General features: G+C 42.4%; 1 protein-coding gene across 4 annotated transcripts; it reads left to right on the top strand.

Annotated features, from left to right (window-relative positions):
* Positions 1–25: 25 nt before the first annotated feature.
* Positions 26–25,630, top strand: STX16 (syntaxin 16). 4 transcript variants are annotated; one of them, XM_083447077.1, is made up of 9 exons: positions 85–731; positions 7,631–7,642; positions 11,740–11,847; positions 13,445–13,585; positions 14,683–14,845; positions 15,203–15,294; positions 16,661–16,804; positions 17,098–17,178; positions 18,574–25,630. In XM_083447077.1, the coding sequence occupies exons 1-9, from the start codon at positions 597–599 to the stop codon at positions 18,676–18,678; spliced, it is 981 nt and encodes a 326-aa protein (XP_083303203.1). In that variant the 5' UTR covers positions 85–596; the 3' UTR covers positions 18,679–25,630. The 4 variants fall into 4 exon arrangements, with proteins under 4 accessions (XP_083303206.1, XP_083303203.1, XP_083303204.1 ...); XM_083447079.1 differs by having other exon boundaries at positions 372–677; XM_083447080.1 differs by lacking the exon at positions 7,631–7,642 and having other exon boundaries at positions 26–677.
* Positions 25,631–26,296: the final 666 nt, after the last annotated feature.

Raw genomic sequence — 26,296 nt, 5'->3', positions numbered from 1 at the left:
CGCCGCTTCCTGGAGGCGCGGGGGAAGCGTGTCCCCGTTGCACGATGCGGAAGTGAGCCGCGGCTGGCGGCGGGGTTACAGCGGGGTTCCATCCGGGTCCGGCTAGGGAAACGATGTGGGGGGCTGGAGGGGGCCGGGGCTAGGATCCTTCCCCGTTCCTGGCGGGGGGTGGGGAGAGGAAGAGCCTTCCGGGGGCTGGTCCTGTGTCCGCCCCGGGAGGTGTTGGGGCTCGGCTCGGCCTGAGGCGCCCTTTGGGCGGGGGGGGATTCCCGGGGGGGGGGGGAGGCCTCAGGAAAGGTGACCCTCAGCAAGACTAGGGTGGGGGTGGGGGGTCAGGGTCCCCATGAGGGGAAGCAAAGGGGGCTCCTCGGAAATTTTCAGGTGCCCCGAGGAAACCGAGTGAGGGGCTTTGAGTCCCGGGAGCGTTTCCAGCTCTCCGCCCCCCGCAGGATTTTGAATGGGCTCCGTCCTGAGGGGAAGCTAGGAGAGGGTCGGAGTTGGGATCGGGGCCCCTGAGGAGCCTATAGGGCCCAGTGAATAGGTCCCCCCCCCGGGTGTGCGCGTGGTGTTTTCCCCCTAGGGGGGTTTAGAAAGCCATGGCCACCCGGCGTTTAACAGACGCCTTCTTGTTGTTGCGGAACAACGCGATCCAAAGCCGGCAGCTGCTGGCCGAGCAAGTGAGTAGTTACGGCTCCTCCAGCCCTCTGACTTCACGTAGCATGGCTGCTGCGGTGAGTCTCCCTTCGTCCTACTGTATCCCACATTTCGCTGTTTCTTAAGTGCCAGCTGCGTTGTAGGGCTGTCAGGCGGCAAGCATGCCATCCTTGTGTCTTCTTTTCCCCTTTCCTCAACCTCTCTACTTGCCTGTATCCTCTATATGTATATAAAAAATGTTTTTGCCCCATAGGTGTTTGCTGCTCCCCCCCTCCCAGTTCAATGTCCACTGTTAGGATTTGCATTCATTGAGGGGCACCCTGGCTTTTAAGGAACTACCCTGTTCCGAAACTGATGTGCTTGCATTAAAAACAACTGTTGTAGCAAAGGGAGTTTTCTAATGGTAGGTCGGTTAACACCTTACAAGCAGAAAAACTAGGTTTGCTCCCAGTGTATGTTCAGCAAGGAACTGCAGCCAGTCACAGCTAATCAATTTTTATTGTGCATTTAGACGCAGAAGTGAATGTTTTTCTTTCCCTGTTTTCCTGTCAAATTGCAGACTTCGAACGTGTCTGATTTTACTTAAGTCTTCTTTAAGAGTTTTGAAAGCTTCATATGGGATTATTTGACATGGCAGCCTCCAATTTCTTTTGTCTTGCTAATGTTCTTGGAAGATGTCCAGTTGAATAATTTTTATTTTGTCCTGGGCACACATAGAATTCCCCGACATTTGACCCAGCCATCCAAGTTCTGGGCATCCAATTCTGCAGTGTTCCCCTTGAGTACTGTACATTATTTTTCTCATAATAAGGAGTATGACAATCATTCACTTATGGGGGGAAATAAAGTTGTGCACTTGGATACTCTGCTGGGATTCCCGTTCTGTGTCTCAGCTATTTTTGTTCCATGGAAATCTTTAAGAGAATTTAACAATTAAGCTAGCCCCTTTCTGCAGTCCCGCCTTCTGCAAAGTACTTCCTGAAATGTTTCTTGTCACTTGAACTGAGATAGATAGATATATGTGGCAATTAAAAGTGGGTGTAGCCTTGAATCTCCCAATGCATGCCTACGCTTTCTTTTGCTCTGCTGAGTGTTCTTGAGCAAGTTACTCTGGTTCAATGTCCTGTTCTGTTAAAAGGGAAAGAGTATCCTTGCTGTTTTTCTAAAGCACTCTGAAGTTAAACAGACAACCTATTAAAAAACCCAAATGCTATAATATATCCCAATATCCATTTCTTTCTTCTTCTTTTTGTCAACTTTCCCTTCTCCATCTTTATGTTACAATTAATTTGGTAAAATGTGATAGGAAGATATTCCTAGATGCCAGAATAAAATCATTTATTTTATTCTGAATCAAATCTTTAGGCACCAATTTGCTGAAATTAGGATAGGTTAGGGATTTTGCTCCTCATAAGTACACATGCCACTATAATGTCTGTCTGTCTGTCTGTCTGTCTGTCTGTCTTTTCTTTCCCTCTCTGTGTGTGTGTGTGTGTGTTTTAATATGTCACCTCTCTGTCGATTGATTTTGCTTACTTTTCAGCTTACTGCTACAGTATTATGCTTCATTATTACACCACTACGATTCCGTCCATAAAACATCAAATTGTTGCCCTCTCCTCTTTTCCCCAATTGTATTCTCCTTTAGTGAGTGAAAAATAAGCTTAATTTACACTGATCTCTGAGGCACCAGTGCAAGGAACAATATCTTGTATTGTTTTGTTTTGTGCTATGCAACTGCTGAGTGTTCAACTGGTGTGCAAGTGTTTCTCTACACGTTGAAAATTAGTTGAAAACTGCATGCAGGTTCTATGTTGTTTGACTGTTGCCTAGTTACAGTGCAGTCCTTCCTATGCATGCCCACTCAAAACTAAGTCCCAGTGAGTTCAGTGGGGCTTGCTCCCAGGAAAGTGGGTATAGGATTGCAGTCATAGTTTTTTGTTGTCCTCCAGCTCTGTTTTTGTTAGGCTGGAGATAAAATGTATCCTCATGCTAGAAATGTGTTTAAAAGAAAACACCAGTACTGTAATTTATACCTTTAAACAATACTTTGAAGTACAGGCAAATTGACATCTTACCAGCTGATTTGCACAAAATTATATAGGCGGCTTCAGACATTTAGAGACTCTTGTAATTTAAAAGAAAGTGTCTATTGTGGGTTTGGATAGATAATAAAAGATCCTAATTACCATTTCCCTGGTGCTCAAGTACTTTTGTGTACATAACTGCTATGTTGTACCACATGGGAATGCTCTATTTTGAAGGCTGTATGTTAGAATGGGGGGGAAACTACCTGATTCCTATGTAATTTATTACGGCCAGTGTAAAAAAAATGGATTACCTTGGTTATTACTAAATTCTTTTGGCAGCCCCTCTTAAGAGTTTTAAGCCCCTCCTATAACGTCTCTTCCTTTCTACCTGAAGGAGAGACACCACCCCCTCCCCCATTTTTGCAATGCGCTTCGCCCAAGTGGTCAGAATTGGACTCCTGCTCCTATCAGATCATGTTAATGTTGATTTGCATGCTGCTTTTTAAGCCAAAGGCTGGTAGCTGATAAGATAAGAAAAACACATAATACAAACACAATAAAAGTCAATCAAAATTAATTTCTCGGTAGTTAAGGAGCTGGTAAATATATAACAGATGGAAGAATGGAACTCTGACGAAAAGGCATGAGAATAATCATTTGTTAAAAAGAGAGGCGTAAGGGAGCCTTTCCAAAACCTGTTGGCTACTGGGAAGAAGCCCATGTCCATGTACCGTATTTTTTGCTCTGTAAGACTCACTTTTTCCCTCCTAAAAAGTAAGGGGAAATGTGTGTGCATCTTATGGAGCGAATGCAGGCTGTGCAGCTATCCCAGAAGCCAGAACAGCAAGAGGGATTGCTGCTTTCACTGCGCAGCGATCCCTCATGCTGTTCTGGCTTCTGAGATTCAGAATATTTTTTTTCTTGTTTTCCTCCTCCAAAACCTAGGTGCGTCTTGTGGTCTGGTGCGTCTTATAGAGCGGAAAATACGGTACTCACCAAATTAATCTCATATAATGGTGAGGCACAGAGACTTCTTGGAAGGTCTTAACAAGCATACAGTATCATAAGGAAGTAAGTGTTCAGATAATCTGGGACTGGGATGAGCAATACCAAACCTTTCTGTGGGGAATTTGGATTGAGCGGAGGTACAGGAAGGTTAAGCATCCTGTCTCCTATTGAGACTCCATTTTAGGAGACCTTCATCCTCTTTGTTCCCACTTTTCCACGTTTAACCAGGGTGGCTGCAGTAGGTAGATTGCTATACGCCTCTCGTTTGACTGTCTACCGTGGGCAGCTGTGTCTCTCGCAGGCATTACTGAAATCACATCTGAAAACTGTAAAATGTCTGTGGAGTCCAGGGCCCTTCTAAAAAGGAGGAAGAATGAATGAACGAATGAACGAGCCACAAGCTAAGAGCCATATTGTATGGCAAGGGTCTGTTTCATTCACACTGGAGAAGAGAGTCCAGTTCCCTGAGGCTGACCATGCTAGATGGATGTTGTTGAACAGATTGCAGCTCCTGCTTTATCCACCCAAACCCTAAAAGTTTTGATATTGGAGTGGATCAAGATCTACTTCCCATGTTATACATTTCCTATGTGAAAGCACATCTGTGTAGCATGGCATCCATAGATCATCATGTCTGACAATCACACTTGTGTGCATTTTGCACACACAGTGGAAGGAGCTGGCCAATCACAGTTTCCTTATATGTGTGCCTGTTGTCAAGCTTGATGATCTACAGATGGGTTTCTACTTCTCGACACACGTTTTCCGGGTATCTTGTAAAGTATCACTTCCCAGCCTTGGGCCCCCAGGTGTTGTTCTGCAATCCCTGTCATCTCTGACTGCTGGCTCTGCTGGCTAGGGATGATGGGATTTGTAGTCCAACAACATCTGGGGGCACAAGCTTGAGAAGGCTGCTCTAAAGAAAGAGGCAAATTGCTGGTTATTGGGGAAATACATGCACTTTTCAGCATGTGCCATTGTGGGATGCTGTAATAGAAGTTTCAAAGGCCGTTTTGTTCTCAGGGAGTTCAACACAGCATGCACATTAAAAGATCAAGTTATAGATACTTAAAAACTTGAGTCCAGATCCTGGAACATTTGCCATTGCTGTTTGAAATTGCATGTGGAATAATCACTATTAAAAACACAGTATGAAAGGTTTTCTTCTTTTAAAAAGACAGTCACTATTAATATGAATAAAATATCCCTGTATGAACAGTTCTTTAACTCTGTGTTAAACCAAGGGCTCAATTGACATTTCCATATTCCTTACTGTAAAATAAGCAGATTTTTTCTGGCTGGTAACCAACACAAACCAGATCAGTTGTGTTCTGTATTCATTTCCTATTTGATCCAGAAAATCCATCTATCTTTAAAAAGGCCTGCAGTAAATACATATTTTGCATTAATGCACTTTCTGTATGAATAGGCAGTTCTTCAGGCTTAAATTTCAACTCTTCCCATTCCATTGACTCAACTGTGTAAATAGTTTGCTTTGTAACCAGCAACTTGTGAAATCAAATTTATACCATTTTAAATTATTATTTTTTTTCCAATGGCAAAGGTCACATCTGGTAGGGTAGTTCCAATGTGCTTTACTTTGGCACTGCCCTGCCATTTCTTCCCAATTGTTTGTCCAGATTATAATTATAATTTCATGGGCATCTGCAGTTTTAATTCTGCTTTGTAAAGTCTCAAGCTAATAATAGTAAGTAATAATAATAATAATAATAAGTAAGTGCCTGGTCAAATGCAGGTTCTTTCCAAAAGGGTAATAGAATAAAAATGGTTAGTTAAGTGTAAAAGAGCATCATATTTGCAAACCGTGTGCTAATGTGGGTAGAAAATAAATGTTGTTTTAGGCCCTGGTTCAAATAATGTCAAAGCCAGCTGTTGTTCCTTTGCTCAATTTGAACTAAGTAAGAGGAACTTACCACCTGTGGATGCACAGGAGGGGCAGGAAATGAGAGTTGGCCAGCGGGTCGGATCCTTATCTCCCCAATCCATCACATGCCAAATTTGGCAGGTGGGCAGTGCTACCCATCCGTCAATCACCTAATGTCACAGTGACATCAGTTGATAGGTACTTGACGTCCCCCTTTTTTCAGAATTTCAGAGTGTCACACAGGACTCGCTTGATACAAAGCACTGAGCAGGGCTCTGAGCAAGGGGCTTGCAATACAGAAGAAGCCTGCCTGTCTCTTGTTGGTTATATTCCTAACAGAAATGCTCACCCTGCATTCTTTTCCTTTTGTAAATGCTGTTGTCTGTTCCTGTTGTGAGTTTACAGTCGTACCTTGGAAGTCAAACAGATTCCGTTCTGGAAGTCCGTTCGACTTCCAAAGCGCGGCTTCTGCAACCAATTAGAAGCCACAGAAGCCCCGTCGGACATTTGGCTTCCAAAAGAACGTTCGAAAACTGGAACACTCACTTCCAGTTTTCGATCGTTCGGGAGCCAGAACGTTCGACTCCCAAGGCACTCAGAAGCCGAGGTATGACTGTATATTTAAATCCTTCCGAATAGCCAAACTTGGTGATATGACCAGCCTTTTAACCTGACTGTAACACTTTATTTCTAAAGCTAGACATGCTGACAAAAATATATATATGCAAAGATAATAAGCCCTGACTGTAGTTCAGCCTCTCACAACCCTGGTGCCCCCCAAGTGCTGACTGGGGCTGATGGTAGTTGTAGAGCAAAATACAAGGTTGGGGAAGGCTGCTATAGTTCATTGGGATAAAATTCACGGCCGAAATGCACTAGCCAACTTCTAATTCACTAGCCAAATGCAGGGTGCATTTGTTAACAGATAGCCATTAATAACGTATTTTAAAAAAGTAAAATACTGTTAGAAAGCTGAGATGTACCCAAAGTCCATGGCTAAAGAGGTTCCTTTGCCCAACGCCTGCTATTTCACTTGCTCCTGGCCAGGGCACTTGCCTTTAAACATGTGCCAAACATATGTTTCTAATGGGCTTTCCAGGTTCCAAGCCAGAGAATTCTTCTCCTCTTTCATTCTCCTTATGCCGCGGGGTGGGGTGTTATCACCACACCTTCAGCTTTGTCCTATCACGCACCCCCTTCCTTAACTGCTGCGAGGCAAGGTTGAGGCCTCCCTGGGCATAGCAGGTGAGGAAGACTGAGCATAGCACTAAGCTAGAGATGCAGGACGGCCTGAGTCAAATGTAAACGGAATTTTCCAGGTTGCAGCCAGTTTTGAAAGAACAGTTTATAGCCAAGCAATGTTCTGTGAATAATGCCTGTCTTTCTTGAATGGATTACCCACACATAATTTCTTGAGCCTCCTCTGTTCAGAAATCCAGTCTGATCTCCGGGGATTTTTACATGCAAGGAGGCTGCATAGGCACAAGCCTGTTCATTGAAATGTTTCTCTGTGCATAATGCTCAGTGAGTTCCCTTCAGCTACCATCTCATGGCTGCTAAATGTTACCACTGCCATGCCCGGTAACCACAGTTTGCAGTTAATTAAATTGGAATGTGTAGATACCCCCCAAACTCTCAGATTCTGTGAATTAGTTTAGAGTAGACTACATGACTGTCGTTACCAGTCGCAGTTTGCACTGGACCTGTGTTCTAACCTACGTTTAATTTTTATTTTTATTATTTTTAAAAAGCTAGTTATGTAAGGTTTTAAAAATGTGTATTTTTTTGCAGATCAAGAAAATTGATTTGAAATGATTTGAAAAGGGGAAATATGGACCTATCCACAAAGCTAAATGCTAGTCCACTTAAAAGCTGAAACTGCTTTTAGAAGACTGTTTTGTTGCATTGATAAACTGGCAATGTTGATCAATAAAATTCCTTTGTTTCTTCAACTGACTGTACCCTGTGCTCTGTCCTGTTCTTTTGTTTCCCTCTCTTACACTTTTGCTGTCCCTATATGGATGGGGCTGATGGGACCTACAATCCACCACAGGAGCTGGATGAGGTATAGTCTACTTTGTCTAATGCTGCTCTTTTTTCATGGAAAATGTCAAAGGAAATTGCCTTATACCAGTCTAGCTGGGGGGGCTATCAGACCTGGGTTACTGTAGGGCAGCATGAAAGGCTGCTTTGGTAGTGGGGTGTATCTTTGAGCTTCTGCATCTAGCTTGCATGCTTTACTACCATATAACTGAAATGATTCCCCCCCCCCCCCAATGAATGCTGAGGTGGTCAAGCCTACGTTCATATTTAGATTGAATATGGAGAGGAAAGGAGAAAACCATTGAGTCACAACACCACCCCCCAAAAAAAAAACCCAGACACAAATTCATCATAACACTTGACTAATTCGATGAACTGGGCTGCTTTTGGGTCAGATCTGAAGTTGTGATAGATTTCAAACATTGATTGCCACCGCAGATAGAAAATATCTTGACCATCATATCAAGAAACTTCTAAGGCCAATGGGGGGAAAAAGCTGACTGAGGTTCACTCAGTACATCTTAGGGTGCAACCCTAAGCACATTTTCTATTAAGTTATTATAATAATATCACTTATTATTTATATGCCTCCCGTTTGACTGGGTTGCCTCATTGGACTTAGTAGGACTTGCTTAGGATGGCACAGATAGTCAAATCTATTCTGTTTGTTCCACATCTCTGTCCTGTCAGTGGTCAGGGTGGCTTGCATTTTCTCCTTGCAACAGCTCAGTGAGGTACCTTAGGCTGAAAGAAAGTCACTCACTCACTCACGGTCACCCGGTTTGCTTTGTGGATGGGTTTGGAATTAAATTTCCATCTCTGTCTCAACACTTTAGCCAAAGGATAGCCTGTGACCCTCCAGATGTTGTTGGGCTGCTAGCAGCCAGCAGCTCCATCCACCATGGTAAATGGCCATGGCTGATGGGAGTTGTGGTCCAAAATAACACCTGGAGGACCGCATGCACCCCAGTCCTGCTCTGGCCACTGTACAACACTGTATTTGTAAAGACCCCGCGTGTGTGCTTTGTCATTTGTTTAGTTAAAAATCCTACATAGAATCATAGAATTGTAGAGTTGGAAGGGACCCTGAGAATCATCTAGTCCAGCCCCTTGCAATGCAGGAATATGCAGCTGTCACCTATACTGCTTTTCAGGCAAGCCTCACAAAGCAGTTTACATTATACTGTTGAGGAACAATAAGCACAAATTAAAACACTGTAAATGAAGCAGCAAAAACCATTTACAAGGAAAATAAGCATTTTGAAAGCTGGATCTAGCAGGGTTTTGGGAGGGAGAGGCTGCCTCAGCCAGAATACCAAGAGTGAGATAATGGGCTGAGTTCCAAGGTTTGTTGTTTTCTTTGCCTTCTCTGTTGCTATTATTTTCAAGAAAGGACAATGTTCTGTAGCACCGAAATACATTATATCAAAGATCCTTTAAGGCCCAAGGATGTGGGAAACGGGTTTTCTAGGTGTTGGTTTTGCTGCAGGGGAAGAAATAGCATGTGCAGAAGGGTGATGCCTGCACTGGCCCAGGATGTTTTCCGTAAGCATGCTGCTTCATTTTGCGGATCTGCCCCATGGCCTGAGATTCAGCACAACCCAGTCAGAAAACTGTCAACTGCTCCCTTCACCTCCCAGAGATTATACAACTAGCTGCAGTGCTTCCACTTTGAGATGGGAGCCCAGTAACTCATTGTTACTGGCCTCTTTGCAATGCTTTCTCTCCCTCCCCACCTCCCCAAAGGTAAGTGGAAATATTATTGAGATTAAAGAAAGAAATCCAGGTAAAGATTCACCAGGAGTTGGGAGCTGCAGACATGCTTGTTCAGGTGTTCACATTTAAATATGTGGAGGGGAAAACAAAATAACACAGGTAGTACCAAGTGTGCCTGAGACTAGACTGGTACATTATCATCTTAGGCTTAGAGCGTTCATTCTTCCTTTGACCCCTCTTCCCAGTGGAGCTCTGAGTCCATTCTTCCATGCAAAGTCACAGCTGCTAGGGATAAGCATTTTTCTAGGATTGAAGCCATCTCTTCCCTTGTGAAAGGGAAATGTAGAGTAGAAATCACCCCTGATCCCCAGCATTCCCTTGATGGTTTCTAAAAGTACAGCATGCGAACAGAGTTTAAAAATAATGTCCAATTGCTGTTTTCATTTGGGAATGAAAGAAACTCAGAGTCTAGTTTTTGTACAACGTCTCTTAAGTTTTAAGTCTATAAATTGGAAGACACAAGTCTCACTTGGCATTAAAGCTAATGGTGGTGTTGTGAGCTGTGAACTGCACACGGTATCTGCGTTTTGTGAAATCGCTTTCTGCAGCCGAGTTCCTTGAAAATGTTTCCTAGGAATAACAAGACTCCCCTCCCACCAAAATGAGATGTTTCTAATTTACAGTTTTAAAGTGATATGTCGAGCACCATATTTGCTTGAGGATATCTTAATCCGGCACTTCCTTTAATTTTAAAAGCAGAATTCCCCATCTTTTGTATAGCTTCCTGAAGGAACAATGCCTTTCCATTTGTTGCTTTGCCAGGAGCGACCTACAGCCAGCCATGCCTAGCGAGAGGAAGTAGACAGGATTTAGCTGGAAAGGCAGTGCCTCAGAATTATATCGCAGACACGGATAGTGAAGTTCTGTTCTTAGGCCTGTTGCTTCTTTAGGAGCTTAAGGTAGGGATTTCCTCTCTCCCTCTGCTTCAATTTCCTCCACTATGACTATTTACTGAGGGGACAGAGAATTGGACTTCAGGCCTGCACCATCTCGAAGGCTTGAGGTGGGTTACAAAATGCGCAAATTAGATCAAACGCATACTTAAAATTCTTGGCTTTCGCCAGGCTAGGTAGAACAATGTAGGCAACACTTACAAAAGATCTTTGATTTGGGGTGGGGAAGGGTGTCCTTAAACAGAGCTGCCAGGACTGTGTTGCCCACTGGGCATATCCAAGCAAACCCTCTGCCCACGGTTAGAGAGATGCATATCTTTAGAATGAGGACATAACATCTTTGAAAAGTAAACACCAAGACGAAGCTTTCCTTTTAGTAGCTCCCAGTCTTGGGAGCCCTGGAAGCTGCCTCAAACTGCTGGTCCATCCAGCTCAGAATTATCTCCACTGATTGGCAGTAGCTGTCTAGGATAGCAGACCAGGTGGTTTCCCAGATCTACCTGGAAATCAAACCTGGGGCCTTCAAGGAACACAAAGCAGATGCTCTAACCACTGAGATACCAGCCCCATGGCAGCCTTCAGAACCTTATTGAATGTGTTAAGCTTGCATTCCTTTATTACAGAGTAACTATGTATAACCAGGAAGGTGGTACTTAAAAAGAAAACCCAAATCCTTTTTATTTTTCCTTTGTTTTGCTTCAGTAGCCCTTTGTGGCATTAAACTGACAATAGGTGGCCACGAGTGGATGTTGGTTAGTTGATGGGACAAGCCTTTCCACCATTTGAATGCTGTTTCCTCTTTGTCCCATTCTCCTGCCCACCCGCAACTTTTGATTTGGGTAGATCTTTTTTTATATATTAAAAAGTTGGCTTCTTTTTATGCAGGGTCCTTTACTCAGGAAGGGTAATGTATTGACTGTTTGGGAGTTGATAATTTGCAAAAGCTATGAATGCGATGGCTGGCTCATAAGAGGTTTAAATGTTTTAAGTACCCGTACAGAGCCAGAATCCTTACTGTAAAGTGGTGGGTTTTCACTGTAACATCAGAGAACCCTTCCCACACGAGTTTGTCTACTGAGAAACCCTTTGCTTGCCTCTGTTAACTGCAGAGGAACAGTTCTTGGGGAAAGGAATATATCTGAGGTGCACACTTCGTTCATAAAAATGCTGGCCAGGGCTTTTAGGTCTTGCATGAACGGAGAACGTGTCCAAGAACACACCCAGCTTTTCTCTGTAAATCTGAACTGCAGGGGAATGATCAGTAATGATGGGCAAGGTGGCCAGGGAAACTTTGTCTGTCATAACTTGCTTTCTTCTTGAATAACCACTGCTAAGAGTTCAAGAAGCCTGCGAGTTCCCAGAAACACCTTTGCCTAAAGTTAAGCGATCTTGGTCTTTTACTCTGGGTTGTAATCTGATAAACTAACCATTCTTTGTATACTTTCTACAGCTCGCGGATGACCGCATGGCACTGGTGTCGGGGATCAGTTTAGACCCTGAAGCAGCTATCTGTGTAACTAAGAGGCTACCTCCAAAATGGATTGATGGAGTGGAAGAAGTGAGTTGACATGCCATGGGTGCAACTTAACGTGCAGCTGTCTTTCTGGGAAAGCAGCAGTAAAGTTTCTTAATATCTGCTAGTTCACTTAATTTATATATAGCTCTTCCATTGTTCAGGGCAAAACACAAAAGTTAGAAATCCACAGTTACCGAAAAGACATGGGGTGGTGTTCAGTTAAATTTTACTTGGAGTAGACCCATTGAAAATTAATGTCCGTGACTAAGTCGGTCCATTAATTTCAGTAGGTCTACTAGTTGAATACCACCCTTGAAGTAGGAACATATTGCAACCAGATTGTAAAACCACCAAATCAGCAGCAGTGATGTTTATTTCACATCATAAATGCTTAGCAAGGGAGGTGTGCTTTGTGTTGCCAGTGAGGAAGCCAGCAAAGTGATTTTTTTTTCCTTTCAAAAAAAATACAGAAAAGTTTTGAACAAGTGGAGCCATTTGCTTTGCTTTCCCAAGATGCTTCCAGGGTCAGAGAACAACTTAAAAATATAGGCAATTTTACTACTAAAAGATTTGGGGAAATCTTTGCCTCTGATAAAGTACCATCAGGTGCCTGGTCTTGTAAGTAACAACGGGTAACCTACACAAGTTAATAGGCATACAAACAAGCTTAAACTTTAAAGGAGAGTGGGAGGTTTTGTGTGCTAAAAAACCCCGCACCTAGCTGCTTTGCAGAAGACTGTCCTCTATATTGTGGCTTCCATTTCTTAGGGGCAGCAGATGTTGTCACCCCCTCAAGATATCTTACGGCATTCTGTTTGCCTGGAACTTAATGGTAATTGTTGAAAACTGTTTTACTAGTTCATCTGCATAGTCCTGCTCTGATTTCTGTTTCTAGATCTCAGACTTGAGCTTGTTGGAAATTATTCTCTTGGATCTGAAAGCCTTGATCTCCTAATCCTAGAGGGGCTGGGGGCTGGCTTGGCTGTGGCTATCTTACACACACACACACACACACACACACACATACACATACACATACATCTTGGGTTCAGGTTGGAATGATGCAGTCACTTGACCATGAAGTAAGTAGGACTAGTTGTCGCCAAATATAGCCCTTGACATCTCTCACACACAAACACACCCACCCACCAATTATATGGAGGAGGAATGGTCTAAACCAGGGGTCAGCAACCTTTTTCAGCTGTGGGCTGATCCACTGTCCCTCAGACCATGTGGCGGGCCAGACTATATTTTTTGGGGGAAATGAATGAATTCCTATGCCCCACAAATAACCCAAAGATGCATTTTAAATAAAAGCACTCATTCTACTCATGTAAAAACACGCTGATTCCCGGACCATCCACAGGCCCGATTTAGAAGACGATTGGGCCACATCCGGCCCATGGGCCTTATGTTGCCCACCCCTGGTCTAAACTCAAGCCAGACTTGCTTTCCTCTGGTCATTGAATTGAAGCCTCATGCCTGCAAGGTTGCTAAGAGAATGCTTGTGTGCACAAGGCAAAAATGGAGTAATTTACTGTGGATAGCAAATATGATTTTGCTTAATAATGGTCCCATCATTTATCTGCTGCTGTTCAGAACCGTACTAAATTTGCCCTAATTTTTATTGCTCTTTTAGATCCGGTATGAGGTCTCCAGGATAAAACAGAAGATGAAAGAATTAGCCAGTCTGCATGACAAGCATTTAAACAGGCCAACTCTGGATGATAGCAGTGAAGAAGAGCACGCAATAGAAATAACTACCCAAGAAATTACACAGGTGCCCATGAGGGGGTTTCTCTTTGCATAAATGAGTCTCTGTTTCAGTTCTTGTGCTAGTGTTTTCATTTTTCGATCTGGCAGTGACTGAAATTGCTACTGCAGCTCAGAGGTTAGGTTGCTTTATTTGTTAAATTTGTTTGTTATGTTTACCTTCCTTGAAATAGTTTCACTGAGCTCTTGAAGTGGGTTACGAGTGGCTTTGATTTGCCCTGGGCAAGATAAAGCAACTGACAAATTTAATCAATCAAATCTTTCTTGCTTAGGGAAATTAGCAAAAGCTGTACAACAACACTTAAAATATTTACTTGCACAAAACACCTAAGTGGTTACTGCACTATGATAAGTTTATCGTGTGGCAAATAGTGATCTGAGTTCACCTGTTGTTTCTCCTGCCTGAGATCTGCAGAGAAGGCTTTATGCTCCTCTGAACCATTAGTTGCTTAGGTGAAAGAGAACAAGGTCTCATTCAGTCCGGCCATCCCTTTATGGAATTTACGTTTAAGGAAGCTTTCTTTCCAACCTGTTCTCTGGTTGGTTCTTGTCAGTTTGCAAAGAGATTTCCGCTCTGGAAATCCTTTTCTAATATTGAGCTGATTCTGATGATTGACTTTGTTATTTCTAGTTTTTGTGATCTGCTATTGCTGCTCACCGTTTGTATGGGTTTAATGGCTTTGGAAGGCCTGGGCGAGTAATGTTTTTATACAGGAGTTTGATATGGTGGTCTTGTTTTGTTTTAAAGTGATGTGTCTTGAGTAGCTTTTTGTGGAGAAGGCACCTGATAAATGCAGGCAAGCAACTTCAAGAGAACCAAACAGATTGGTTCTCTTTGATTTAGGCAGACATTCCCAGCCACTTCATTTCCACCATTGTACAATGGGAATAACCAGGGACTTAGCACACACAATTTACTGTAAGGATAGATTAGGTCCAGCCATTAAAATATTTGCACATTCATACAACTCTGTAAGTGATAGCTGAATAATAATATTTCAGTTAGAACGCTAATTTCTTAATTGGGTGTTTTTTTTAGAGTTGTGCAAATAGAAGGGCTCTTCTGCTACTATAAATCTCTTCTCTTCTGTCTCCCCCCACAAGTTGTTCCACAGGTGTCAGCGAGCAGTCCAGACGTTACATAGCAAGTCTCGAAGCTGCACAGACCAAGAGCGGCAGCTTCTGAAGAACGTTGTGTCTTCTTTAGCGCAGTCCCTTCAGGACCTGTCTACCAGCTTTAGGCACGGGCAGTCTGACTATCTCAAACGTAAGGAGCTTGTGCCATTTGCTTGCAGAGCACCCTCGATAGATGGTGTTAACAGTTTGACACTGGGCTAGATTAATTTTGCTCCGTTCCTACTAGGCGCTATGTTCATTAGGTAATTAGCACTAATGAGCCTGATTGGGTTGGTTAGATTATGGCTATTTTCTCGGGGCTCTGGGAGGAAGCAGATGAGAAATATTCATTTATTTGTAAAACACAGTCACCACTTCTGTTTCAGTTTTGGGGAACAGGGACGGGTAATTTCTCAACCTACCAAAGTCTGCATTTGTTAAGCAGTGCCGAGTACGCTTTAATAAATGCATCGTTTATAGTCACAGGTTTTTTTTCTTGCTCCTGCAGGTATGAAGAATCGAGAAGAAAGATCCAAACATTTCTTTGACACTTCAGTTCCCCTTATGGATGATGGTGAGGACACAACACTATACGATCGGGTAAGTGCAGGAACTGTTAAAGATAAATAATGATTGTATTTGAAAGGCGGTAGAGTCACACCTCAGGTTACAGCCGCTTCAGGTTGCGTTTTTTCGGGTTACGGACCGCCGAAACCCGGAAGTACCAGAACGGGTTACTTCGGCAGTCGCGCATGCGCGGAAGCGCTAAATCGCGCTTTGCGCATGCACAGAAGCGCTGAATCGCAACCCGTGTGTGTGCAGATGTGGGTTGCGAATGCTGCAGGTTGCGAACGTGCATCCCACATTGTTAGGGACCTGCCATCAGTTCAGAGGCGAGAGGTGGAAGGGCAGTTGTGTTACAGGGAGCCCCCGAAGATCTTGCGGAGCAGTTCTTTCTCTGGCGAGGAGGGAAGTGCCGCCTCCAGTGGGGAAGGGGCGCAGAGATCAGAAGATGCTAGGGAGAGCCTCAACACCGAGCCTTAGCAAAGGGGAGGGGAGGCAAGTCCCCCTTTGCCAACGCTCACATTGCGCAGTAGGTTTGCGCGCAGAGAGAGGAGGAGAAGGATGAGGATCACACGACTGTTATGCTGGGGAAGGTATAAGGATCGCCCACTCCCAGATTCTGCTAGCGACAGAGCAGACATGGACTTGCCATGCTCTGCACTGTAAAATAGTTTGTACCGATAATAAAGCCTGGAAAAGACAGGTTGGAGTCTTGCCTGTTTGCTCTCGAGCAACCACACCATCACCCGACATGCATGGATCACGTTTGCAGCCTGAGCGTCCACTGTATTTTAATTTTCATCCAGTAGAACAAACGGAGCATTGTTGTTTCTAAAAACAAATGAATGGCAATCCGCTATCTGTTTGGCAGTGGATCCTTCTATGTGTCCCTGACTTTGGTGGTGGAGAAAGAGATTTAAGTTAATGAGTTGCCATTTGTAACAACCAGGCCATCCTAGTATAGCAGGTGTGGAGAACCTTGGCACGCCCAGATGTTGCTGTACTACACTTCCCATCAGCCCCAGGGAACTGAGATCTTTCGCCAGCCTTTCTGCCAAAGGTCCTGAGAGGGAAAAATGTGCTTGCTCTGGATTTTTAAACCATTGTGTTTCTACTGGTTTCTTACGAGTGAGTCACACCTGGGCCTAAGTGGGGTTGCCCCAATATCACCACTGCAATTTTATTTATTTATTTTAAGAAAAAGAGAATGGACATGTATGATTTTTTTTTTAAAAAAGTTTGGTGATATGTTGCAGGTTGGGGTCAAAAGAGAATAAGAATTAGTCAAAGACGATTGAGTTAGGTTAGATATCACGTCCCCCCTCTTGCTTTTGGTATTTGTAAAATTGTGGGATATTAGCAACTATTTACACTCAATATCTTTTCTTTTCTTTTAAATAAGGGCTTTACAGATGACCAGCTAGTATTAGTGGAACAAAACACAGTGTTGGTGGAAGAGCGGGAGCGAGAAATCCGACAAATTGTACAGTCCATTTCTGATCTCAATGAAATTTTTAGGGACTTGGGATCCATGATAGTGGAACAGGTATGTGTCTCTAAGGTTCTGCTATGTTACTTGCATCATATGAAGCTCCCTTGCATGGAAGCTCCTTCCCTGCCCATAGATGTGCACAGAGCGACAGGTGTATTTTTCTGTAGAGCAGGAGACAATGCCACTCTGTGTAATGACACACTTTCCTAAATACCTGCAGCAGAAGCTTTATTGTGATGAAAACAGAAAGCTTAAATATCGTGGCCCAACCAAAATTTTGCCAGCCACCACCCTTTGATTTCTTGTACAATATCCTTTTAATAATGAGCGTGCGTTCCTCTTTTCAGGGTACAGTTCTGGATAGGATTGACTACAATGTTGAACAATCATGTGTTAAAACAGAAGAAGGGTTGAAACAGCTACACAAGGTAAGCACAAAGTGTCTTCCAATCTCCGTCAATACTGATTCTGTCTAGGAATGGCCATGAAAGACCAGGTAGAAACTAAAGGCAACCTGTCTCTTTCTATGGCAGTCTGTTTTTCATGGGATTTCAGCAGGTAGTTTAGACGAACAGGATGCAATCAGTGAGCGATATTGGACAATGATTTCACAGCTGGCTCCTGGCCGCAACTGAACACCTAGCTTTCAGATGCTGGCAACGTAGCAAGCTGGGTCGCATGTCACATCAAACCATAATTGGTAACAAACTATGGCTTAATGTGAATACTGGCGCTTACTGCTGAAAAGTTCTCATTTCTCTCCTTCTGTGTACCTGCGGCCATTGTGCCTACAGGGAAATGAGTCTGAATCTGGGCTTGTAGCTATTAAAATGAGGCTGCAATTTAAATTGCATTTTAACCTGTATTTTAAATTGGTTTTTTCCCATTATGCTTTTACTGTAATTTTACTGGTGTTAGTCGCCCTGAGCCCGGCTGTGGCCGGAGAGGGCGGGGTATAAATAATATTATTATTATTATTATTATTATTATTATTATTATTATTATTATTATTTTCTTCAAGCAAAAAAGAAGCAATGGGTGGAAAACTTTGAGCCTGTGTCCAGACATCACAACAAGCCAGGGCTGTGGGTTGTTTCCTGGCATTAAGGGAGGAACGCAGCAACATTAAACCATGGTTGGTTTTAAGCTATGGCATAATGTAACATATCAGTCAGTCCTGCAAGTTAACTTACGACTTTTCGATAGCGCTTGCACCACCTGCAACTCTTGAGGAAGCCTGTTTTGCAAAATGGATCCTCTCTCCATTTATTTACTTTTGTCAGCTTGAATTGTCTCAGCCCGAGCTAGGCGTGTTGCAAGGATAAACACGGAGTAACCATCGTGTAGGTTGTGCTGGGATCAGATAGTGGAATGAAAAATGTGGTCCATCAGACCTGGGATGCAAACTTCACTATATAATCAGAATATATTTAGGCTGCAATCCCATGCATGCTTACCCAGAAGTAAGTCCCATTGAAACAAAAACAAAAAAAGCCCTCTTTCCTTATAACACAGTTCTTGTATAATAAAACATGTCAAGTCAACGTAAAATCTGAGTAGACCATGTTGTAAAGTCAGCAAGATAATGACTGTTAGGTAAAACTGCCAGGTTGGTTTGTTTGTTTTTGTTCTTCAGTATGTACATCTCGCTAGCATGAGTTACAGATGATACATTTGAGTGATGGCTTACATTACCCCTGATGCTGAAAGCAAGTTCAAAATAATTGCAGTATCTACATGGAGGAATCTACATTAAATTTGCTCTGTTGTTTTTGGTTTTTTCCAGGATCAGTGCACTGAATTCTCTTTTCTTTTATCCACAGGCTGAGCAATACCAAAAGAAGAATCGGAAGATGCTTGTCATTGTCATTTTGTTTGTAATAGTAGTTGTCCTTATCATTGTTCTCATTGCTGTCAAATTTCGCTAGGTAGCACTCCTGTGATGTTTTCCTTTCTCTGTGTTTGTACGTTTTGGGAGGTGGGGGTGTTGTGCTTTTCCTCCCCCCCCCCTTTTTTTGTTTTATTTGTTTCTTACTGATACAAGTGGTTGAGCCTCTCACTCTGGAAAGCTGCCTTTTGAATGAATGTAGAAGCCCTAGTGGTGCAAGGTCTGTGCAGTGTTTCTGGGGGAAAAACAAAAACCCTTTCTGTTTTACGTGCTAAATGACTGCGCAGGTAGTGGTATGCAAAAATGCGAGCAAAAATTATTGGGAATTTTGAGAAATGCTCCCAAACTAGGCATCTGGTTATTTATCCAGGATGTAGAACACTTAAAATGCATCTTTAAAATTAAGTTGCGGACTGAAATGTTTCAGAAAAGCATCATAATTTAGTTGTATCGAGAACCCAATAGTGTTGTTTACCAACATTTATGTTATGGTTAATCTTAGGTTTTTGTGAGCTGCCTAGGTTTCTTTTTGGACACAATACCAAAAACTATGGGTTGGTGGTAAAACTGCCTTAAACGTAAGAAGTGTTTGATTTTAACTAGTTTTCCTCCAGATTTAAGACCTGTGTAGACTTAGTGGAAGTGAAACACTTTTTAAAACAGCAGATAATTCATATCATGTGACTTGAGTGGTATTTAGCAGTGTAAATATAACACCCCAATCATAATGAGTGCTACAGAAATTTTAAATTATTTTCTTGGCTTCAAATAATCCAGAATGTGCTTCTTTTCTCCCTGCCTTGCTCCGACACATGTCCTTCCCTTAAACTGATTTATGCACTGTTGTTGTTCTACCACATTTATTTTGGAATATTTGAATATTAAGGCCACAGCTGGAAGGAAATCTTTTCCTCTTCTCCTCCTCCTCTCCCCTGACCCCAAATCTTTATCCACTATCATGTGAGCATCAGTGGTGACAGCCGTCATCCCCTCCTTCCAAATACTGAATTGGAAAAGGGATGGTGGTTTTTCAAACGTGTAGCTTAAATCAGATGAAATAAGCTAACCGATGCATATATCGGAATCATGAATCTGAATAGAAGAACTTTTGTCCTCTGTCGGGCCGTGGAAAAGCCTCAAGAGAAACTGGGGTCAACAGCTGTGATTTAAAATGCTGTACTACTATGCTGGTTCCTCTAATGCAGATGGCAACTCTGCTAAGGGAGCATTTTTTAGCAGTTTTAACTGGATCCTAAAAGGGCTGGGCAATTTTAGGTGCCTTTGCTTCATTCCTTTGTTGTTGTTGTTTTTTAAAAGATACCATTCCTTTTGTGAATAATTTATTTAAAGCTTGTGGGGTTGCATCTCTACCAGTGTTTTGCAGTCACTGTGATCTTGTCCGTGCCCTCTGCACCTCACCTTTCCCCCAGCTTTTTGCAGCACTCAGATTTCTTTGTAGAACGATGGAAACAATAAAGAGACTCTTGCCTTGATCCATACCAGGATTCAGCCTGCTGGTTAGAACAGAGGATAATGTCCCCCTAGGAATGGCTCCTGGAAAAAATTATCTGAAATGAAGAGGTGCAGCATACCAGTGTTGTGGTCTCATGCTGCTCCCTATGTCAGTGGGGCTTCTCCCTGTGGGTTGTGTTCAAGTCAGCACTTTCAGATCTCTCCTACTCGTACAGATCATCAGATAGGGCTATAAAATGAGCCCAGTCTTAACGAGCTACATCTTCATGATGGGGCGGTATAATAACTATAGAGCATGCCACTGGTTGTGAATGGTGGCTGCTGTCAAGGCCTGTACTTCCTGCTTTTCGGACTATTCAATATATGACATGACACCACAAAACGCTGGGAACTAGAATTGCATCAGTGAATAGCTAGTTTGCCCACCTTGCAGGAATGTGTTGCTGCTTTCATAGCTGGGTGTTGTTGCAGCTGTACCAGAACTACTGCTTAAAAACCTCCAAGGAAGGAGAACCCACCATCTCCCGAGGGAGACAGTTCCACTGTTGAACAGTTCTTACTGTTAAAAAATTCTTCATCATGTTGAGTAGGAATCCCCTTTCTTGTAACTTGAATCCGTTGGTTCAGGTCCTATCCTCTGAAGCAGGAGAAAACAAGCTTGCTCCATCTTCCATGTGACAGCCCTTTAATATTTGAAGATGGCTATCATATCTCCTCTTAGTCTCCTCTTCTCCAGGCTAAATATACCCAGCTCCTTCAACCATTCCTCATAAGGCTTGTTTTCCAGACCCTTGATAATCTTGGTTAGCCTCCTATGCACACATTGCAGCTTATCCATATCCTTCCCAAATTGTGGTGTGCAAAATTGGACACAATATTCCAGGTGTGGTCTATTCAAGGCAGAATAGAGCTGTACTATGACTTCCCTTGCTCTGGACACTATACTTCTGTTGATGCAACCTGGAATAGCTTCTTTTTGCTGCTGCATCACACTGTTGACTCATGAAGCTTGTGGTCCACTAAGACCTCTAGATCCTTGTCCCCCATCTTATATTCCTGCCTAAGTGTACAGCCTTACCTTTGTCCCTATTTAATTCATTTTGTTCATTTTGGCCCAGTTCTCTAATCTGCTAAGGGCATCTTAATGACCTAACGATCCCAATTCTATCTTCTGCGGCATTAGCTACCCCTCCGAGTTTGGGGTCATCTGCAAATATGATGAGCATCCTCTCAATTCCTTCATTTATAAAGATGTTGAGCAACAACGAGCCCAGGATAGAACCCTGTGACAACCAACTTGTCACCTTTTCCCTGGATTATGAGGAACTATTCGGTTGATTGAACAGGACGTTTAACTGAATAGTGCTTTGAACTCTTCCAGCTTTGATTCTCTGTCTGGACTATACCACTTCTAACCATAGGAGATAGGGAGCGGCTCACACGCTCACATTGAATGCTTCTTTCTATTAAACAAAAAATCTCCACAAATAGAAAGCTAGATCCTAGGGAGAAGGCAAGATTTGCACTTTCTCTTTGATGCTTAGTTTTCTGCAGGTGGGGATTTTTGTTTAGCTTAAGCCTTATCTAGGATTGCCATACACCTGGAATTTCCCGGACATAAGCAGGATTTGGTCATCGGAAACAGTGTCCAGGTGGAAAACGCTGAAATGTCTGGGGAAATCCAGACATATGGCAACCCATGTTGGAAGTGTAGTTTTTGGAGAATTTCCTTAAAAATAGCTCAAAAACTTTTGTGTCCGGATTTTTACATTTTGAAATATGGCAGCCCTAGCCATATCAGTCTTAGGTAAACTGGTGTAGCCAGGACACAGGTTTACAACCTATGAATTAAATTAAAATCATGAACAATCCCAACATAGCGCTTTCTCTTCCTTCCTAGTTCCTTCATTTTTTCCCTTTGCCAAAATTTGACATGATGGTGTTGAAATGGTCCATAAACAATTTGCTACTGTCAATGCGAACCCTAGAACACATCTAGTGTCTGCCTGTAGAAAAGTTCTCCATAATGTGACCCACTGTGCCAGCATTGATAAGATTACCATTTTATATATCACTGTTCATGTATATTAGGGGCAAAGAATCTTCTTTTTTTCTGCCTGAGAGCTCTGCTTCCTACTGGGCAACTTTGCCAGGGACATATGTCAGCAGCGGGTGCAGTAAGAGGCAAAGGCACAAGTGTAAATTTTAACCTTTGTACAGTTGGCTAGTTTATTCTCCACCCAGGCAAGCAAAAGGCATTATCCGTGTTCAATTGCAAAAGCACTTGGATGTGAAACAAGGCAGTGAGAGGTATGCCCCATGGGTAGTTCCAAGGACCAGACAGAGGTGCATTTGGCCCCTCGGAGTGTTGTTTTCCCACGCTCGATGTAGCTGCTGGCTTACGGAATAAACGAATAGCTTTCTGCTTCAAGAAATGTAGTCTCTAAGCTTGGACAATGCAGAGAGAATGAGGACTACGCTAACAGCAGATGAATATGAACCAGTGCAACTGCATGTACTTTAGACTCACTGTTTCCAAACCCTGAAAGGCAGCCAGGAATTACTGAAATGTTCCTCAAATCCAAACACTGATGGGGCAGAAGGAAGAACGACAAATAACTTCTCCAGCCACGGGGTTGCAGAATAATACATGAAACGCTGTCGCAACAATGGCTGGCAAATGGCATGTATTATTGCGGACCGCTTTTAATTCATCTGCCTGGCTTAAAATTCAAAAGCCTTCTGCTTATAAATACAGACAGGAAAAAGTGGGCAGCAAGCTTATTTTGGGGGTTGCAGTTTTAAATCCATTTCACTGCCATCCTCAAAGAACCCTGTGAAGAATATGCAAGCTAATGACAGGCCTACTCAGAGCAAATTTGTTTAAATTAACAGGCACTGCTAACTTAAAATTAATAATCGGTTGAATGCAACTCAGTGCTTTTAGTATACCTAGAGCTGTACATGTGCTTTTTGAGTCTTGTCATTTCATGGTTATAATATGAAGTCTCACATCTGGGCACTTCCCTTTTGCGAGAATCTGTTTTGCAGCAACTCCTTCTTGTCCACTTAGTCACAGATCAAAACCCAGGTTGGGAGCATCTGATAAAGGCTTTATTATTGTTAGCATACCAATCCTGCCTAAAAATGTGGGATTAATTAAAAAAAAGATGCCATATCGGCGCAGAATAAATCATACAAAGTAAATGGATGCAAATTTTGCTTAAATTCAGTTTCATATATAGTGCCTAAAAAGCAAACCAAGCACTCAGAGATTCTTTTTTCCTTTAAAAATAAAATAACAGGCTGTAGAAGCTAGGAAGGGGGTAAGAAAGTAAATCATATGGGAGAAAGCTTGAGCAAAGTTACTAATATTTAAAATAGTTTCCCCCAAGATGGTTGTGGATAAAGCAAGGCAGATCAGGTGTGGGGAGAAGGAGGGCATCTTTCTGGATGCAGGATTTAAATGTGTGTGGGACTTACTTGTTTTCGTGAAGAAACAGCTCTGCGTAGGCATATCTCTCAAGAAACTAGAACGAAATCTTATCTTCAGCCAGCAGAGCTTCCCAAGGCTATTGGGAAATGCTTCTAAGGTTCTATCTGTATATTGTACTTGACCCATTTGTAAATGTCTAGTGCACTGTGTTTTCTGAAGGTTAACACAAATCCTCAGTTGCTCTGAGAACCATTAACTTGATTGGGACAATTTCTGAGGACTCAAATGTAAGATATGTACATTCCAAAGGGGTTTCAGACCCGAGGTTCCTTCTGTTCATCCATCATAGTTTCTGTGTCAGATGACTGTAGTCCGAGAGGAATAAAGTTCTATTTAATATTATTTATTTATTGAAATTCAGTAACATTGTCTAAGTCATTTTCTACCGCTTTTAACATGCTTTTTTCCATGCCAGCTGTGTTCTAGGTACTGTGACACAAATGTGACATTGGTCAGACAAGTACAGAAGGCTTATAGTTCACAGTGGATGGGTGGAAAAGACCAGGGAGATAACAGTGAAGTCTAAGATTAACAAATGAATTGGCAGAGATTTGACAGTGATTGTCATGCCTGATTGTGGCTGTGCCTCTTTTTTGTGGACCTTTGTACAAAGGGGACATCATAAACTTTTATAGGATGTTTTCTCTAAACTTCTGCAATGTTTCACGTATCTCCTTCTTGGCTATGCCTCAACAATATTGTTCTTTGAAAAAGAAGAAACTATTCAGTTTTTATATCTAAAAAAGCTGAGGTCAGGATCACATATTCCCTAATCACAACTTGAAAGCTGAGACTGTAAATTACCTGCTGTACTAGCCGGGGAAAAGGAAGCATTAAATGGTATGTGCTTACATGTATGTACATATGTCCTTCACTCTTATCATTAAAACAAATCCAACTTCTTTTAAAGAGTTTCAAAATTGCTCTGAAGTTTCAGAGAGATGGTATGTTGTTGATTTAATAAACACTGGCCAATAGATGCCCATCACAGCTGGTCTTTTCATGGTATAATTTTCAAGAGGTTGCAGGGAGGAAAATGTGCTCTTAGGGCAGCGCAAGTGATTTCAAATTACGTCTGCCATGTTTACAATGTTACATCCGTTTTCAACCTAAATAAATGCCATCTGCTGGGTCTGCCTCTTTTTAACATTGAGAGAGGATAAAATGGAAAAAAGCCCCATTTACAGATGCTTATTAGAGCAAGGTTTGAGAGCCTCAGCTGGGTGTTCTTCCAGGCATTTAATATATATATTAAGAACTATACATCTTAAACTTGCTTAGATTTGTGCCTCTATGATGGACAGAATTGCCATATACTTTATTTAACGAAGAAATAATAGTCACAGAATACTATAGAAGACCAGTGTATATGAAGCATCCCTTACATTTTAAGGCTTGCTTAACTTTGTTTTCATAACATTAAGGGAAAGCATCCTAGCTCAGAGCAGATATGGGCCATTTTTGTCTGTTTCAGGCATAATTTATTTCACAGCTCTCTTGTGACCTCACTCTCATTTTCATCCTGATCCCAGAACCACACTTGGAGCTCTGCACGGCCGAAACTTTTTTTCCAGTGTTAGGGAAGCTTATGTACAAACTTTGTACAGGAAATATTCCTCAGCACAGGTTCCAGTGCTTTGTACAAAGCTTGCCCAGATCCTTTTACAGTAATGAGAGAAACCTTGCCTGTACAAAATCCTGTATATAATTTAAGAATACTCTCAGGCTTTTTTGCATTTCAATTTTTGCATGCAAAGTGAATGTTCAGTTTTGTGGCTCACCCTACAAGAAACAATGAGGCGGCAACATTACTGGGAAGACTCTGTTCCTCAATGCCCCACTGTGTATGAACTCCAGCAGAAGCCGGTGTTGATTGTTGTCATGGCCGTATACTGTAACTGCCGCCTGAATCTATGCCATATATAACAGAAGGGACCTCACGTCTTGCCCAACTATGTACAGTATATTTTCTTCCACTTCTGTGAAACAATTTGTAATGTATGAATAAACCATCAAATCTCCAGTGTGGTGTGCGAGATGTTGAATTGCCTTGAAAATCCTCTTAGATTAGTGGCTTGCAAACGTCTTGGACAGAGAAAGCTCTCTTATAGAGAGCTTATAGGATCCATACGTTAAATTTCCCCCAAACCGGTTGGTTTCTGCCTGTCTTAAACATCATTCCACTTAGCATCTTGCTAGTTTGGATTTTCTCCCAAACTGCTGCTCCTAACAGTGCAGAAAACCTTATGGAGCTGCTACTGTCAACAGGTGTGAGCCCAAAGCCTCTGTGGTCTAACAGAAGTGCAGTAGTTTCAGATTTTTTTTTATTCCTGGGGAACTGGTTCTTACACCATCCTGCCCTAGTATGTCTTGCATATATGCCTTTTCACTCTGGACTGACTATAAACAGACACGACTTCTGCAGCTAGAGACAATGCATCTCTCAGCTACAAAACGTTAAGGTGATTGACCTCTAGTCTTCATGACATCTTTGTAGCCTCCTATCCATGCTGTCTTATGAGACAGACAATTGCTCTTTCTCCATTCCACGTAGAAAAAAAAAGTGAAGGAGGGAATATACCCTTTTTTAAAGCACACGGAAGGAACAGAAGTTGACTGCATCTTGTATTGAGTGGTGCAGTGGTTACAGGAGAAATCTTAAGAAGTCAATGCAGCAAAATAATTCATT

Source organism: Podarcis tiliguerta (genome assembly GCF_965153285.1).
Source record: "Podarcis tiliguerta genome assembly, chromosome: 6".
NCBI lineage: Eukaryota > Metazoa > Chordata > Lepidosauria > Squamata > Lacertidae > Podarcis > Podarcis tiliguerta.
Note: the sequence above shows the minus strand (reverse complement) of the source record. Positions and strands in the feature narration are given on the sequence as shown.